This window comes from Pipistrellus hanaki (assembly GCF_964339955.1).
Source record: "Pipistrellus hanaki genome assembly, chromosome: 3".
NCBI lineage: Eukaryota > Metazoa > Chordata > Mammalia > Chiroptera > Vespertilionidae > Pipistrellus > Pipistrellus hanaki.
This window is the reverse complement of record NC_140505.1, coordinates 23,381,430-23,400,520: the sequence shown is the minus strand read 5'-3', so window position 1 is coordinate 23,400,520 and position 19,091 is coordinate 23,381,430. Positions and strand designations below refer to the sequence as shown.

Genomic DNA, 19,091 nt, shown 5'->3' with positions numbered 1-19,091 from the left:
TCCTTCTCTTCCTGAATTGGAAGGGGGCTTGATCTGGGGGCAGTCCATAAAATCTCAGGAAACAGATCCCCATAAGCCAGAAGCACATGGAAAGGAGGCTGGACGTGGGTCAATCCTTTATTTATTTTTTAAAAGTTTTTTTTTTCTTTTTAATTATCTTGGGGGAGGGGAAGGGAGAGAGAGAAAAACATCAATTTGTTATCACACTTATTTATGCATTCACTGGTTGATTCTTGTTTGTGCCCTGACTGGGGATCGAACCCACAACCTTGCATATCGGGATGATGCTATAACCAACTGAGCTACCTGGTCAAGGCTGGGCAAGTTTTTTAAAATGTCAAATCCCCCAGGGACCTAAGCCACAATTCACTACGGACCTGGTTGTCTGGGACTGGTTGTGCCAATTGAGGAGGTGACTAGAGTCTGAGGCTGAGAGAGGAGGGATTGCTGATGGTAGAACTGAACGGACATCTCCATAGCACATTTGCTTGGAGAAGTCACTTTGGGTGTTACCTTTGGCAGCATTCAAGAGAAAAGATTCTCCTACCCAAGCTGCTTCTGGCAAAAATTTCCATTAAGTGTTATAACTCAGCAGCATTCCATTTTAAGCCATAATCATATCTGTCTAGAAATATTCTAAGAATGTTTATTTTCACTTGAACATTCAGATTTCTAATGTTGATAAGAGGCTAGAGTTGAAGCATAATCTCACAGAGAAAGTTATAGGAAAAGAATCCATAAACACCTGAGAGTCCTGACAGGGCACTCTTTAGGCTGAGGAGAGTAGAGTTGGTTCAGAGATCGAGGAACAGAAGCGATGGTGGGTGGAACCAAAAGTTGAGAAGCTTGTTCAGAGGGCATCAGGGTCCTGAGAAAAGAAAGTGAAGCTCTTATGAACATTACAAGTTTGGAAAACAGAACTTAAGAAACCACTCAGTGCTTCCTATAATAATTCAAAACACTCTAAGGTCCCTCTTCCTAAAATGCAAGAGGTTGGTGGCATTTGAAAATTGAAAAGTAACCAATCAGAAAGGATATATGCACCCCTATGTTCATAGCAGCACAATTTACAATAGCTAGGATTTGGAAACAGCCTAGGTGCCTGTCAGCAGATGATTGGATCAAAAAACTATGGTACATCTAAACAATGGAATAATATGTTACCATAAAAAAGAAGGAATTCTCATCATTTGCAGCAACCTGGATGGAATTGGAGAGCATCATGCTGAGTGAAATAAGCCAGTCAACGAAAGAGAAACACCACATGACCTCACTCATTTATGAATAATAAAGAACATTATAAACTGATGAACCAAAAGATAGATATAGAGACAGTAAAGCAACAAACAGACTGTCAAATTACAGCCGGGAGGGTAGGGAGATCCGGGGGAGATAATAGATCAACTGAAGGACTTGTATACATGCATATAAGTACAACCAATGGACACAAAACTCTGGGGAGGGAGGGCATGTATGTGGGGGGGAGATGGTAAGATATGTACACAGATAATAATTTAATAAAAAAAGAAAATAAAAAAAGAAAAGTAACTTGTAACCTTCAGTCCTGTGAATGCCACCCTTGTAGGGCTTTCACATCAGGGAAAGGAGAGAGAGTTAGGAAGCTTTCAATTTTTTCAAGCTCTTCAGGTTTCAGTCTTTACATCTAATTCTTTCATTTGCTTTGGTGTGAGGTAGAGATTTAGCTTTTTCTCATTCCTTTCAGATAGCACTTAGCAAGTTATCCCAGCATCATGTCTTGAGTAAGTCTAATCTTTCCCCACTGATGATTAAAACCTTCCCCAAGCAAAACTGGACTGAGGACACACCTGCTGTAGGGCCTCAACTGACCACACTTTTGTGTGCCTGCGTTTTACCTCTTTGTGTAACATGTCTGAAGTGAACCTGTGGTCAACCCTATCCTACCACCTAAAAACAGTACAAAAGGGAAAACACCCACTCAGTTATTTTTCAGTCCAATTCCACACGTCAATAACCATTTATCCCCTCGCAACACCCATATGTAAACCACCACCAAGTCCTGTTGACTTTAGCTGCCAAAGTACCTCTTAACTCATCACCACCACCACCCTGGGTCCGGAAGGCCTCCCTTGTGCCTGAACCATGTTGTAGCCTTGTAATTAGTCTCTCCACATTTACTCTCACCTTCTAGCCAATTTATTTTCCACATCACAGCCAGAATAATCTTTGAAAGCAATCAGATCTATAGAGCACACATTCCATTTCACTGTCTGCCTATAGCATTGCATACAGAGGTAATGCTCAATCTATGTTTATTTTGTTTATTATATATTATTTTAACTTGAAAAGCACATAACTATATTTGGAGAAAAGGGGAAAAATCATCTATAACACTAGCATTCACACTCAACTATTGTTTTAATATTATTATACCTGTTGGTCTTTTTATATGAATTTTTAACATTACCATAATCACAGTGTACATAACATTTTGTGTCCTGCTTTTATTCCCCTACGTAACCTTGATGTTTATTGATCATTATATTGTGTATGAGCCTAATTTATTCAATTCAACAAGCATTTATGAAGGATTACACTTTGCCAGTCATCTTCCTATGTGCCTACTGCCATCAAAGAAAATACACAGATATTATACCCTATAATAATAGAATATTGTAATTCTGAAGCTTTTAGTGACATTTTAACTTCACAGATGTATTGATTTTGTGACATCTGTTCATCTCAGAATGAAGACTATGCAAGACTTTTCTCCATTTGTTTAATAACTTCTTTATTTATTCAACAAATTTTTTAGGGCTTACTGCTCCCAGGCACTGCTCTCTGTACTGGAAATACATTAGTGAATTCAACAAAGTGTCTGCATCCTGGTGAGAGAAGACAGACAATGAGTGAATGCATGCATGAATGAATAGATGAGTAGGAGAGAAAAAAGTTAGGTGATAGGGATGGCTAATGGTGTTGGGGAGGGGCTGCTCTTTCACAAGGTCAGGAAGGCTCTCGAATGGTGATGTTTGAGCAGAGACCTAAATAGTGTGCAGGGTGAGCTGTGCAGCTGTCAGGGAGATTTTTCCTGGCAGAGGGTCAGCAGGTACAAAGGCCCTGTGGTGAGTGGTGAATGTTTGCATGGAAAAGCAAGGAACCAGTGAGGGAAGAAGGTGAACAGGAGCTGAGGTCAGTGAGCTGGGCGTGGAGCCCTGAGGAGTTTTAGATTGTCTTCCAGACCATGGTTAGGCCTCTGGCTTTTCCTCCAAGTGAATGGGAAGTAGTGGAATAGTGACATGCACTCTCTTGTGCTTTTATAACATGCCTTCGTTCACCAACTTTCTCTGTTCCTTCTGTGCCACCTTGGGGATGACTTACTTTGTACCAGAACCTGTAAACTTCCATTTTTAGACACACATGATGCAGCCACAGTGCCAAGTCCACACTCCTTATGCATAAATGTGCAGGCAGGTAGTCACCCCCTGTGGTGTCACAGATTCAGATTTGGTAATCTGAATTTAGCCAAAAAATTTTACATATTTCACGCACTTGAAAAAAATTGTAATTGAATTTCTCAAAAATTATTGACTGATTGATTGATTTGAGAGAGAGAAAGGGAGAGAGAAAAAGAGTGAGAGAGAAACATTGATTTGCTATTCCACCCATCTATGCAGTCATTGGTTGCTTCTTGTATGTGCCCTGACCAAGGATCAAATTCACAACCTTGGCATATCAGGATGATGCTCTAATCAACTGAGCTACCCAGCCACGACTGATAAATTTCTCATTTCTTTTTTTTAAAAAATATATATTTTATTGTTTTTTTTACAGAGAGGAGGAGAGAGGGATAGAGAGTTAGAAACATCGATGAGAGAGAATCATCGATCAGCTGCCTCTTGCACACACCCCACTGGGGATGTGCCCGCAACCAAGGCACATGCCCTTGACCGGAATCGAAAACGGGACCTTCCTGTCCTCAGGTCGACGCTCTCTCCACTGAGCCAAACTGCTTTCGGCAAATTTCTCATTTCTTTATCATTTGTTCCTTTGAGACAATTTTCTTTTCTGAAGAGAATGACCAAATGTATTTTTCAGACTGTATAAAAAACTTATTCCATTAAGGCTTACTATCAGTTTTGCAATTATAAAGCATGCCTCAACTCCTGACATTCTAGAAATCAGCTTTTGTTTTTGGAGGGGAGAGTTAGTTAACCTAATTATAATCTTCCTTGTGTTGCTCTATGGTTAGATCTGTCACATGCCCAAGTTAGATCCCATTAGTAGGCTTAAAACATTTATTTATGAAAGAACAAACTGTTACAGGTTGCTTGGGATAATTGATTTCTTTTGTTTTCTTTCTGTTACAGGAGGAGACATCACAGCTTTCCCAGATTGGGAGGAAAAATATGGAATGTGTTTTACCGCTGACTGAACACAACCGAATGAACTGTACTGACAGTAGTTTGAAAACCAGCAGTTAGCAGTTTGTTCAGGCTCTAACATTGTCCAGCACTTTCCAGAGCAAACTCACTGTTTACAAGAACTCTCGGCCTTACGACGTTTATAACCTCAAGCTTCGTTTATTTAAAATATTTCTGCGAAAGAAAAGTACCCAGAGCCCACTTTCCAAAATGGCCATGGATGAGTATTTGTGGATGGTCATTTTAGGTTTTATCATAGCTTTTATATTGGCATTTTCTGTTGGTGCAAATGATGTTGCCAATTCATTCGGTACTGCTGTGGGCTCCGGCGTAGTGACCTTGAAGCAGGCATGCATTTTGGCTTCAATATTTGAAACCACGGGCTCGGTGTTATTGGGAGCCAAAGTAGGAGAGACCATTCGAAAAGGTATCATTGATGTGAACCTCTACAACGAGACAGTAGAAACACTAATGGCTGGGGAAGTTAGTGCAATGGTCGGTAAGTAACCTGATTCTTTATACCTGTGGGAAGTGTGTCCACTGACCTTCTCTATAGTGCTCTTGTCATATCCATAAATGTGTTTTTTTCTTTAACTTTGCAAAAACTGGTTTGATGTTGTATAATTGCTGTTGTCTTATTTTTGCTTTCTGCATTTTAATTTGGTTGGTTTTTTTAGTGTTCAAATATTAAGCAAACACATTTTCTTAAATGTTTAGCAAACCTGGTTGTTAAAATAGATTCAGCTGAGTACTTTTTATAAAGTACAGGCAAAGATATTTGTAGGACAGCTCTTATTAGAGAAATAGTGAGCATATCTAAGAAAATGTCTTTGAAAGATTTAAGAGATTTCCTTTAAGGTTTATTTCTGTTTTTTTGTGGATTTTTTAATATATAAATTAGGACGCAGTTGTTTTTGAAAACTTGGATGCCAATAAAACAATACTTATTAATTTAACTTGTATTCTCAGTTTAAGTTTTAGAGCAGTTACCAAGTAAATCGTGTTTGTGTTTCAAGAAATTCTGGTCTGCTACCCTGTTTCCCCGAAAATAAGACAGTGTCTTATATTAATTTTTTCTCCCAAAGTTGCGCTAGGTCTTATTTTCAGGGGATGTCTTATCTTTCCATGCGCTAGGTCTTATTTTCGGAGGATGTCTTATTTTCGGGGAAACACGGGTAGTATAGCATTTGTAATCCTCTTGCTGGCTTTTGTTTTGATTTTCTGATTCTCCCTCTGGGTGCTCCATTTGGTATGTTTGTTGTGTTATCTAGTCAAATGGTCATTTGTATGCCACCTGTGGGTGGTTTCCGGTTGTCTGCATGAGAGAGGAGTGCTGAAGGCAGTGAAGTATGTTAATGAGAGATTGGGCTGACAGTGGGATCTCTCCATTGCCCAAGGTGACCGTAGACCCAAGCACTGGGGGGGCGCTTCCCTCACTGCCCTTGCTTCAGAAAAGGAGACTCAGACTGAGGTGCCTGAAGTGCAGCTGACCGGATTCTCTCTGCTTGCCTGGGGGTAGAGATGAAGGCAGACAGCTGATCTGTTCAAGTAATTTGGTTAGGGAGGAGAGGGACAGAGAGGAATTCTACCACCTTCTGCTTTAAACTGGACCTACCTTTTGTACGAAGAGTCCTGCAGTAGGAGGTAAGATGCTGGTGTACCAAGAACGCAGCTCCTTCCTAGTTATGTTTTGTCACTGGCATTGTTTAAGCACCCAGGATGTGGAAGTGATTTGCCAAATTTAAGATAACCCATCATCTTTTTATTATAGCAAGTTAGTCTGAATTGTTGAGGCACTTGATCTGAAGCAGGCCAATGTACTAAGGAATTAAATGTGACTAAGCGTGGTGGGCTGGTAACTTGAGTGCCTATGTCTCCACTGAACATTTTGTGTTTTAAAGATGTAAGGCTCACGATTGCTTTAATTCCAACAGCTCTTGTAATGATTGAATCTTACTTAACTTCAGTGAATATATGTTTTTATTAAAGTCAGATATAATTGAAATTTCTCATAAAAAAGTAAGTTACTTTTAAAATTCATCAGTTTGTAGCTGTGATAGATGTCCAAGACATAATCATATGACCTGAAATTAAGATTTTTTTTTTCCAGTCGGGATGATGTGGGCAAGAGATGTTGAAAGTAGGGAAGGAATAAAGAAAAACACGGATAGAATTAAATATTTACAGAAATTTCTCCTTTCATTGGATGAAACTTGAAGAATTGTGTGCTTATTAGAGACTTGTCAGTGAGGCCACACTGAGGCCTCAGAGCGACAGAAAGTCTCGGGAGCGGAGCTCATGAAATTGCTGGCTGGCTTTTCTGTGTGGGCAGTAGTTTTCCCACCCCTGGCCTTGGCTCTTTACTGAAAGAATGAAGAATACTTACCCCAACTAGAATTTAGGTTAACCAGAGCAATTTGGGGTTTTGCTTGAATAACTTGGGTTTTGTTTGGTTTCTTCCTTCTTTCTTTCCTTATCTATCTCTCTCTCTCTCTCTCTCTCTCTCTCTCTCTCTCTCTCTCTCTCTCTCTCTCTCTCTCTTCTTTCCTTTCTCCTTCTCTTCTTTTCTCCTTCCCTTTCTCCCTTTCTTCCTTCCTTCTTGTTCTCCTCCTCCTCCTCCCCTTCCTTCTCCTTCATCTCTTTCTTTTAGTCCAGTGGTCGGCAAACCCATTAGTCAACAGAGCCAACTATCAACAGTTCAACGATTAAAATTTCGAGAGCCAAATTTCTTAAACTTAAATTATATAGATAGGTACATTGTTATTAACTTAATTAGGGTACTCCTAAGCTGGCTTTGCTAAAAACTCAAGGGCCAAAGAGCTGCATGTGGCTAGCAAGCCACGGTTTGCCAACCACTGACCTAGTCCTCCTCTTCCCTCTCCCTCCCCTTCCCACTATTCCTTCTCTTTTGTATGGTTACATGTATCTCAAAGCCCATTTTGTTGGGAATTTATATGGGTTACCTAGATTTTCAAAATTGGTTTCCTTACAAATGGGAGCTATGTAAATTTAAAATGAAGGTATAATTATTACTGACCAAAATCAATGCTGATTCTCTTCAGATGCCTGATTCTCTCAATCTTCCTTTTCTACATTCTACATCCATCTCTTATCTCCCTTGCTTCCCCTGTCCTTTTATTCTGTTCTATTTGTTTTCTTCTCTTGTAGAAAGTTCTCCCGAAGCCCATGGCTCTCTGCTTTCTGATAAAGCTGTGGTGGCGTTAGTTGGTTGGGTGGAAGAAATGGTTAGTGCTAGCTAAACTTCTTGAACAAGTTATCTTTTGGGACTCTAGCTTAATACTAAAGCAGTAATGAATCCACTTAATGTGAAACCATCAATGGTTTAAAAAATCTGAGAATCCAAAACCTACCATCTTGCCATAGAAATGCCCACACCTGCATGAAGAAGCCATCTCCTTGAAGCACACTAACAAGTACATACTCCCCATAAGGCTCCCTCCCTGCCCATAACCATTGAGCCTTCCCCCTGCCCGCACTCACTCGTGCCTGCCTGCCTGTTTGCCTCCATGGCAACCCTGAACCTTGGCTCTACCCTTCTTCCATCTTCCCAGGAACCTATTGCCTCAATGATGCCCATTTGTACCGCTCCCCACCCCCAGCCAACATTTGCTAGGCTTTGTCTTATGCCTGCATCCTGTATTTAACCCCTTTCATTTTTGTAGGCTAACACATATTTTTCTAGGTTAAAATATGTTTCTCTTTCTTACTGTTTTTCTTAACACAAATGTAATCCTACATGCCTTCAGAAATTCCTGGGGTTAGGGAGGCCTTTCACTCTCTCACTTTGCAAGGTCCCTACAAATACCTGCCTTTTTTCCCCCTCCTCTCAGCTGCTCCTTCACTCTTCCCACTGGCCTCCTGAGTCTTTCCTTCTTCCTTCTCAAGCAGCTCATTCTCCCTACCTTTCCTTACAAACCGTCCTGCTCCAGGATCTATTATACATTATAAAGTTAGCCAGAGAGAGAATAGCCGCTTTCCAGGAAGGGAAAGAAATCTCATGGTCTCGATCATATGGATGACTTTATACCATGCTCTTAACATCACTAAATTATTTAAATTTTGGTAAAGAAATAATCGAAATCACAAAGTTTGTATTTTAAGTTATGATTCTATGCTGTGAAACATGCTCCAAACTCTGGCTTTATTTTTAAAACAACTATGTAGTCCCTGCAGAACTCGGGGCTTAGCTGCGAGGGCTTAAGGAATTATTCACCCGGAAGCCTGGGTGCAGCCAGGGAGCCCTTGTTACCGGGCAGGCAGCACAGGGCTGGCCCTTCTCCTTCCAGCACACACGTCAGGGACAGGCCCGGGGCCACAGCCCAGGGCAGCTCAAAGGTCAGCATGCCCAGCGCTTGTGGAGCAGCTGTCAGCCTTGCCTCACAAACGGACCTGCACAGCCTTTAACGATCCCCCTTAACTCCGATTTTTTTTTAAGAAAATGCCAAGGATCTGCTTGAGAGTGAGTGCTGCTGCTGCCAAGCAACCAGATTTCCAGAATTAACATTTGGGATTAATAACGGACCTGCTTATCCGCCAAGCTCTTGTCCCCTTCAGCTCTATATGAACTTTTCAACATTTGTGTCTGAGAGTGATCCCTCCCAGCTGATGCTTTTAGTACTTCACTGCAAAACCTGATCTGCTTATGAAAACATCTGAACTGTAGCCTAGAAAAGCATTAAGCCTGAAAATGAGTGGTGAAATTGAGGTAAAAGGACATAAAGCCAAACGAAGGGATCCTCTTAACTCCCAAGAAGTAGAAGACATGAGAACGTGTAAGGAAAAGCCCCATCGTTCCGGGCAGGGGCTGAGAGGAGAGGCCCAACTTCGGGTTAAATATCATAGCTCCTTCTCACATGAGAGGCAAGAATGAAAAAGCAACGTGGTGGTACACGCTCTCGTGTACAGACTAATACGACAGCCGATATTTAACCCTCCTCATTATGTGACTACGAGGCCTAACCATGGTGAAATCCTTTCTCGTGTGCAACCTTTCTCGTTTCTCTGTTTATTCAAGTCCTCGATCTCTTGTTTGGTCTTGGCCACACTTCACATCAGAGAAAGTTCATTATCAGCTCTCTTACCTAAATGTGACAAGGGCAGTTAGTAACCGGCATCAAGAGACTTTTCTTTAAATAAATGATCATTTTCCCTCCAGGGTTGAAGACTTTCTTAGACTCAAGTTAATTGGATAATTTTGTCAGGATATTAGTGCTTTGTAAAGGAGCCACCACAGAAAATGAACCCCATGGGTGTTGCTGTGGAGAACAGTAATTTGTATTTCTTTCTTTTGTGGCTGTTGGAGATGCTGTACCTCAAGCATGTCAAACTCAAAGGCTAACACGGGCCAAATAAGCAAAGATTAAGTTTTTGTGGGTCGCAAAAAAACAAAAGTTTTAATTTTTATTGAAACATAGGTTTATTTAGAAAAGTATAGTATAAAATAGAACAAGAGCAATGATAAAATTAATGTTTTCTTACATACCATTATATTGGCTGGGCTGCAAAAATATTCCTTGTGGGCTGCATGCGGCTCAAGGGCCGTGAGTTTGACATGCTTGCTATACCTTATACCTGACTTTTTTCTTTTTTTAAATCTTCCCACTTCTAGGTTCAGCTGTTTGGCAACTGATTGCATCCTTCCTGAGACTTCCCATCTCAGGAACTCATTGCATTGTTGGTGCAACTATAGGATTCTCACTTGTTGCGATTGGCACCAAAGGTGTACAGTGGATGGAGCTGGTCAAGATTGGTAATTGCCATTTTCTTTTACGTATAAGAAGGAAAGTTTACATTCTCTAGAGTAAGTTTTATTAAAAGTTGCAATTATAATATATTTTTCCTTCAAATGTTAAGGTTTAGAAGATCTATATGGGTAATATAATTTTCCTTAAAATTCTGTATTTTTAATTGTTAGGTGTTTGAGAATTTTTTTTTTTTTTTTGCCTCCAAACACTCCTTGAAATGTTACATTGTCCTCCAGCTTTGAAAAAAATCAATATTTATCTGTTGTTTCCAAGCAGAAAAGAAATTTATCTCATTGAAATCAGTCTGTAGTCAGAGAAAAATTAGGTCCTAATGAGGAAAGTACCCTTAGTGTCTAGGAGTCGAAGTTCATGGTCATGGGGAAGCCTTGAAATGAGCCCCGTGTTATTGACCTCACTACAGTTAAGAAATCGCCCAGTCTGCCTGTACAGAGGAGGCGCTCGAGTGTTCCGGGCTGTAGGCTGCTCAGCAGGTCTGTTTTAAGAAGTTTGGCAGCTTGCTTCCTAGCCGTGGCTCTTTGCAAGAGGGAAATCCATTCAGCCCCATAAGCACCAACCCGCCTGTTGTAAGAAATGCCCTCTCCCCATCTCCATCCTCTGAGTTGCTGTCCTTTTAAGAATCATTGTGACTTCAGGAGCTTAGGTTGAATCCCAAGCAGGGACTCAGATGGCCAGGAAAATCACTTTAGATCCCAGGCTCCTAGAACCATGGTTCTCAACGCTGTCTGCCCATTGGAATTATCTGGGGGAGCAGATTTAAAATATCAGTGCCAGGCCCCATTCCAAACGTTTTAAATCAGAATTCTGGGGGTGGAGCCAGAGTGTAACTAGTTCTGAAAACTCCCCACATATTTTCTTATGTGCAGCCAGAGTTGGGAACTACTAGCTAGAGGCCGTGTCAGGATGACAGGCTCAGGCTGGAGGTGGAAAGTGAAATGGAAGGTGGCCCACTTTTCAAAGCACCTTTATGTTGGAACAAGGTCCGGGTCTCCTTGTGGATTGATGAGAACAGCAGGCAGAAGGGGCTCGTTCGGAATCAAGTTCATCTTTGTGGGACCGTTCCTGTGTCTGTGCAGAGCTGTGCATGGGTGCATGTAAGCTTTGCCAGGGCAGGGCTTGTTAGGGTTGAATTAAGATGAGTGATTCCAGGAATATTTATTATAATTATTTAAATATTTATATTTATAAATATTTGTTATATTTATATTTGTTATAATTGTATTATATAAATATGTCTTGAATTACGTAGAATTTCAGCATTCATTATACTTTTTTTTTTTTTAATTATTCAGTGGCTTCTTGGTTTATATCTCCACTATTGTCTGGTTTCATGTCTGGCGTGCTGTTTGTACTGATCAGAATTTTCATCTTAAAAAAGGTAAGTGAGGCTGGTTTTTAAAAATTAAGTTTGAGAACTAATTTTGGCTCTACTCAATAGAAATTAATCGTGAGAGGAGGCAGAGGAATACTTGTATTTTTACATTTTTAAGGCACTGCACCGGGGAGTTAGAATCAGACTTTACTATAAAATAGGAGGAAAGATTCAAGGCAGAGTACCTGGGGGTGATGGGAACCCCTGAACCCAGCATTGCAAATACTGTTTCTCGCCCTGTGATTGTGTTCATGAGTTGACAGTCCCAGGCATTGTGCTTGGACCTCAAAAAGAAAAGGTAATTATTTCCTGAATGTGAAGCAGTATAGTGACATAGTGTTGGATTTTGAAATTGACTATTACTAAAAACAGCTGGAGAATTTCTTTTCCCAAATGTAAGGTGAATTCTTTCTTTCTCTTTGTTTTAATGAAGAAAGCTAGCTTGAGACACTTTTTCCTCTCCTCAAAAGGATAAAAAGAAGAAAATACACCTATTGGAAGGGTAGTTTATCGAAAATAAAATGAGATTAAAATGAAAACTTACTGAGATTAGCATTCTAGAAAAAAATGGATTGCATTTTTTATCTGACTGACTAGAGGTTGGTGCGGTGTTTTGTCAGCCATAAGGCAGCCTAGATCATTGGGTCACACAGGCTGGGCACATCGGGACATACCTTCCTTCAGCTGTGCTCTTGCTTAAAGACACACAGGGTTGCCTTGGTAGTCTGCTGAAGTGCTCATTCTCTTGGATAAGTACAAACTTACCATTCCTTCTCCTGGGTGCCCGCCATACTAATATTGGTTTACATCTTGGAAGGCGCCACCCCTCCTGCCTTCTATCATTCACCTTTTGTATGTCCTTTGCCTGGAATCCATCCCTTCCTGGAAAACTCCTGCTCCTACTTAACTTCCAGGTGTCACTTCCCGGAAGCCTTCCCTCTCCCACCCCAAGTTCCCCTTGGTTCCTCTCTTTTATATCCACAGCACTGTGCACCTGCTATCATTGCACTCTCGTGGTTTACGGTGTTTTATTTCCTGCTTAGTGGTCTGTTTGCTATTTTACTATAATTTCTGTGAGAGTAGAATCATAACTGTCTCATTAACTTAGTTTGGGTGGGTGGCAACAGATGGATGGATGAATGGATGGGAAGAAGGAAGGAAGAAAGGAGAGAGGGAGGAGGAGGAAAAGAGACAGGTTGCAATGAGACAGTTGTCATTTGAGTTACAAGAGTAGATTATTTGAAAAAACACAACATGATTTAATTAAAAACATGAACTCAGGACTTACACACCTTCAGAAGTTATTGGTTGGGCATCTTTCTTTAGCATCCCTTGGCCCCTGGAAAACAGCATTTTAGAAAACAGAGGCAGTAGGCATTTGAGCATCCCAGTGTTAGTTTTCCATTCAGCCAGGGCTCTTTAAGATGAGATGACTGCTGTGCCTCTTGATTCAGCTCCTGCCCATTGGTTCTTCATGTTTGCTGTCCTTTCCCTGCTCTTCCTGATCTGCCCGTGACTCTCATGCAGTTGAATCATCTCCTACCCCTGCTCTTACACCTCAGTGCTATCAACTCAAGCCACTCGACAAATGCTGGTGGCTGCTTGGGATATTCCAGAATAGGTTCTTGATGAGGTGTACTGTTCTGCAAACCTACTGATTCCTATATGTGTTTGCATTTGACAGTGGAAATCTTAGAGATGGTCTCTATTTCTCCTCATCCTGTAGCTCACATCAATGTTTAGGTCTAATCTTCCTTTTATTGTGGGAAGATAGCATATTCATATTAAGTATGAATATCTTACATGGTTATTAGAAGTCATTTTTTAAATTATTCAGGCAACATCTATGTGCCAGTGCTATGTTGAGGGGTTCTCAGTCTGCATTTTTGTTCCAAAATCCTCTGTATATCTGCTTAAAACTCTGAGTTTCTAATATTCTCTGAGATGTTATTTAGCCTAAAACATGTGCTGTACCTTACTTGTGAAGTAATAGATTTAGGGAGTGTTGTACCAGAACCCTAACATTGTAAATACATGTTTTATTAGATAAAGAACCCACAGTTTTTGTGTACTGTTTATTTATTTGTTTTAATATATTATTGATTTTAGAAAGGAAGGGAGAGGGAGAGAGAGATGGAAACATCAATGATCAGAGAGAATCATTGATTGGCTACCTCTTGCATGCCTCCCACTGGAAATTAAGCCCATAACCCGGGCATGTACCCTTGACCAGAATTGAACCCAGGACTTTTTAGTTTGCAGGCCAATGGTCTATTCACTGAGCAAAACTGGCGAGGGCCAGTTTTTTAGCTTTTAATAATTGAAGCATAAATACTGTACCTTATAAGAAGTTTTAAAAAACCATGGCACATGGCAATTTGCTTTCCACATTTTGATAGAGCTGAAATGCGTTGTGTAATAGAGTGACATAAAACCTATAGCAATGCCTTGGCATTCAAGTTACTTGGCTCTTATCAGACATTCTCAAGGAGCCGAGCCTCAGAGTATTTGTTAAAAGTAGGGGTTTTTTTTTTAGCACCAACCTGAATTTAGAGTAGTGTGTCACAGATTTTGAAGTAGATGCCAATCTCTGCGCTTCGGTCCCAGAAACGGACCTAACCTGACAGTTTCTCTGTCTCTACAGCTGGCATCAACTCATGTGATCCTAGTGCCCTGAAGTGTCTGCTGGGCACACTTGTGAGCTCTCTGAAATGGCATTTGTGTGGGAGAGAGGCCCAAGCCGCTGCGGTCCTGTGAAGCAGGTCACCCGGCAGTGCCATGCCAGCAGTTTGGCCACGCAGAGTTTGGGAGGATTTTCATGTAGCAGTGTTTTAGACCCTGTTGCCTGTGTTGGCTCCAGGTGCTTCTTGAGCCCTGACCTTTCACTTTGTCTCATTATCACACAGGAGGACCCTGTTCCCAATGGCCTCCGGGCCCTGCCGGTGTTCTATGCTGCTACGATAGCAATAAATGTGTTTTCCATCATGTACACGGGAGCACCAGGTAAGAATTCCTTGGGCTTACATCCAGGCAGGGCGTTACCATCTGATGGTTGGTGTGCTGGGTGCTGGCATGATTGTGGGTGACAGTGGAAAGCAGCACTCGCTGTCATTATGGAACCGTAAAAAGAGCAGCAAATGCATTTACTAGTCTTAAATACTCAGAGATAAGTGAAGTGCAAAGGCAACAGACTTTCAAGTTTAAAAAAAGAAAATTGCAATTCCCATTCTGCCACTTACCCAGCTCTGTTGCCTTAGTGGCTTCTTGCACCTTCTGAGTCTCAGAATGGGATCTAACTCCTCACGCCTCCCTGAGCCGGGGAGGGGTGGGGAGCACATGTGAGCGTGTCCACACATTGGTGACACACCAGAGGACAGGCCAGTGTGGTCGAGAGCACAAATACCAAACTCGCTGGAAACTGTCAGACAAATGAGTCCAGCAACTGTTGTTTCTTAGATACTAAAACCAATGGTGATCTTCTTTTCAAAATTACTCCTTTTCTTCCGATCCCGACAGCTTTTGTTCTTCTTTACAAGGGTTCGGAGTTTGGGAGAGCAGGGTTAAAAGTCTTGTTCTTTTCCATTTTCAAGGGATAAAAAAAAAAATTATGTATATTATTCTCATTTGCCCACATTTCAATGTGGGTGGACTGGTAACATGCTAAGTCAGTATTTCCGTACATGTTGTGGTAGAGAGGATGCCTCCTGCTTCTCTGGGAGGTGCCCTCCTATAGCCAGATCCTGAATAAGCCCATTGTGTGGGGAGATCAGGAGTCAGTAGATATGTTTGTGTTGTTGTTCTTGTTTATGTCTTTGATGGAGTAAGACTCAGTTATTGGCCATATCTGACAAAAGTCTTCCTCTCTAATCAAAAGATACAGTGTCTCGAAACAGCACGTCAGATTACAGTAGAAAAATACCCTCTTCCAAAATAGGGGGAAACCCTTATGAATTTCCCAACTTAGGCTTTCTTACAGCAGTTTTACTCAGATTTAAATAGCCATTTGTGCCCTAACTGGTTTGGCTCAGTGGATAGAGCATTGGCCTGCAGACTCAAGGGTCCCAGGTTTGGTTCCGGTCAAGGGCATGTACCTTGGTTGTGAACACATCCCCAGTGGGAGGGTGTGCAGGAGGCAGCTGATCGATGTTTCTCTCTCATCAATGTTTCTAACTCTATCCCTCTCCCTTCCTCTCTGTAAAAAATCAATAAAATATATATTTTTAAAAATAAAATAAAAAAATAAATAGCCATCTGTAATTATATGCTATGCACGTCAGTGCCAGTAATAAAACACTTTCTAAATGGTCCCTTAGCGTTAGATGGCTACTTTGGCATCTCTGCAGCATTGGAAACATCGATCATTACTGTCTGAACACTTGTGATCAGGACTTCAGGCTCTGGGTGGCAGCCTGGCCGGAGGCCCCACAGCTGCTTTAAGTTATGAGAAGCCCAAAGCTGAAGGTCATGGCGGTTGGAGCGATGAAACCCTAGCCTCAGATAACAGCGGCCTGATGGCCCTTCGGGTTTTGTAACTCATGGACTATGGAGTGTGTTTGGCAGGCAGTTTTCCTGATCTATAAATGGGAATCCAAGGCAGAGAAAAAACAGTGCTGGGCAGGCCTGGAGCCCAGGTTGGGAGTGAACCGTGGCAGAGGGATTCTTGTCCATCTTCTCGCTCGAGTCCTCGTTGTTAACTTTGTTTAGGCTCTTAGAGTTCAAGTAGCTGAACCAAAAGCTGGGCAACTGTCAACAGCCAGACACCTGTGGCCAAGTGACTGAAGACTGAGCCACGTGAAGGCCGGGATGTCTTTGTAGTGCCCAGCCCTGGAAATGGGAATAGGTTCAAATAAGGACAATTTTTTTTTGTTTTATTTTCCCAACCTCTCTTCTTGCTCCCCAGTTCTTCCAAATGTCAGAAGTCAACTCTATGATTTTTTTAAATTAAAATTTGACTGTTTTATACTTTGCATATTTTTCCCATCTCTACTTTTTCTTTTCCTCATCTTCTGCTACACCTTTATTGCATCTTTGCTAAAAGAATCATCTTACTGGGAGACTTAAGTTATTCTAGAGAAAATTAAACTACATAATGGATAAGACAGTAAGGATTATATAAATACTACAAAGAGAGGTTGTGAGAAATAAATACTATAAATGCTAACTTATATTGAGCTTACTTTTATTTATTTTTTATTTATTTTTAAAAAAATATATTTTATTGATTTTTTTACAGAGAGGAAGGAAGAGGGACAGAGAGTTAGAAACATCAATGAGAGAGAAACATCCATCAGCTGCCTCCTGCACACCCCTCACTGGAGATGTGCCCACAACCAAGGTACATGCCCTTGACTGGAATCGAACCCGGGACCCCTCAATCCACAGGCCGATGCTCTATCCACTGAGCCACACCGGTTTCAGCTGAGCTTACTTTTATATGAATTCATCTTTTTAGTCGTCCACACTCCTTTAGAAAATTGGTAATATTGCTTTGCTGGCTTCACTTTACCAATGGGAAACTGAGGCACAACAATACTGGGCACTCAAGGTCATGTAATAGTGAGGTGCAGAACCAAAATCAGAAGCAGATAGTCTAGTCCCGAGCCATGGGCTCTTTATTATGACATTCCTAGACCAAGTATAGAAAATTCAAATTTAAATTTAAAGAATGAAACACTCGACTTCTGACATTGGTGACTGGCCTGGGGAAGATACCTAGCGCGTAGTACCTGGTACCTCCTGTCACCATGAAGGACAGTCAAAATACATCAGCCTTAATACATTCTTTCCCTTCCCATCACTCTCTTTCTAAAATGGCTGCCACCCTGGCTGGTTTTGCTTAGTGGATAGAGCATTGGCCTGCAGACTGAAGAGTCCCGGGTTCAGTTTCAGTCAAGGAAATTGCAGGCTTGACCCCCAGCTGGGGTGATCAGGAGGCAGCTGATCAATGATTCTCTCTCATCGTTGTTTCTCCCTCTCTCTCTCTCCCTCTCACTTCCTCTCAGGGGAAAAAAAATGGCTTTCAGTATATTTTGAAACTTGTATATTTAATAAAGAGGAGGTATGAAGAAAGTGGTTTCCTCTTTAATTAAGAAGATTTAAAAAATATGTACAAGTATCTTGAAGATCATTATCCAATTGAAAGCACAAACAATATTCTGAATGGGAGTGTTAATGTTAAATTCTTGGTTGGATGCTGTCAAAAACGTATTTCCATCCTGGCCAGTATGGGGCAATGATTAGAGTGTTGGTCCGTGCACCAAAGGGTCATGGGGTCAATTCCCAGTCAAGGACACATACCTGCGGGTTCCCTCCCCGGTCGGGACGAGAGCAGAAGGCAACCAGTCAGCGATGTGTCTCTCTCACATCAATCTCTCTTCTCTCTTGCCTTCTCTCTCCCTTCTCTTCCTCCTTTCCATTTTCTCTGAAATGCAAAGGAAAAAATATCTTTAGGTGAGGATTAACAAAAAAACAAACAAAAAAGAACATCCTTTTTCCTGACCGTCTCATAAAGTAAGGACGTCTGTAGGACTCCGTGAAAGGGACGCTGTGTTTCATGAGATTATGCGAACAGGACACTTAGTGCAGCGCTTGGCACATCATAACTCTTCATATGTGTTAGGGCTTAGTTTATTACATCAATGTTAAGTAGCTTTATCTTTTCAGCCTTAAGTTGCCAACATATCCTGAGTCATCCCGTCTTTCTATTTTCCCCACACTTACTGGTGTAACATACTTCCTTCTTAACGTTTGGGGCGCTCGCCCAGGGGAGGAGGAAGAAGGGGGTCACGCCTGAAGGACCCACCATTTTGTTCCTCCACTAAAGTCAGAAAAGGACTTTACAAATATTTTGTTTTGTGGGGAATGTTTCTAAAATCTCCTGTAGGTGAGTTTAAATCCTATTTTTATTTAAACATTGAAAGTTGACTTCTGCCCTTCAGACTAGACTTGAATTACGCACTGTTTCTGCACGTGGGGCCTCTCTGCCTGGCCAGCTGTGTCATAAATAGCCGGGGTGTTGTGTGTGGTGACGAGGCTGAGCTGAGAGTCACTTCAGCATTGACTTGGTCAGACTGCTCCTTGCAGAGTAATGTCTGTCTTTCTGCCATGCTGGGAGTGATTCCTCGGGGGCCCCTTTCTTCCCTAGAACACTTCAGAGGGGCCTCAGAGAGGAAAGGAAAGAAGGAAGCTTTCCAACAACAACGAGTGCCGGCATTAATCCTACCCCAATCCGCTTTGAAGGGGTTTGATGAATAGCATTTTTGTGCCTGGAGATGGATTCCATGGGATTGGCTGGATGTTGGGTTACCGTGTTTTATTTTGATTTCCTCTATTCCTCCATTCGTAAGTTATGTTGAAGTTGTTTATGTCTTTGACTTAGTTTGATTTGTTTTACTTTGCATTTGACATGACTTTTCTCAAATAAACGTCAGTCTTACACTTCAAAGACCAAGGGAGCACCTTAAAAAATTGCCTTCACATGTTTTTGTCCTTTAAAAAATAATTTGCAAGAAGCAAAAATAGCTTTAGGAAACA

The 19,091-nt window shown here is 41.4% G+C and overlaps 1 protein-coding gene across 13 annotated transcripts in view; it reads left to right on the top strand.

Annotated features, from left to right (window-relative positions):
* Nucleotides 1-19,091, top strand: part of SLC20A2 (solute carrier family 20 member 2) — a 94,689-nt gene that overhangs the window by 50,246 nt on the left and 25,352 nt on the right. For all 13 annotated transcript variants that reach the window (XM_084876497.1, XM_084876498.1, XM_084876505.1 and 10 more), the window contains 4 exons: nt 4,350-4,902; nt 10,033-10,173; nt 11,479-11,564; nt 14,465-14,561. In XM_084876497.1, the coding sequence (XP_084732623.1) occupies nt 4,614-4,902; nt 10,033-10,173; nt 11,479-11,564; nt 14,465-14,561 (613 nt within the window). In that variant the 5' untranslated portion in view covers nt 4,350-4,613. The remainder of the gene's footprint in view (nt 1-4,349; nt 4,903-10,032; nt 10,174-11,478; nt 11,565-14,464; nt 14,562-19,091) is intronic.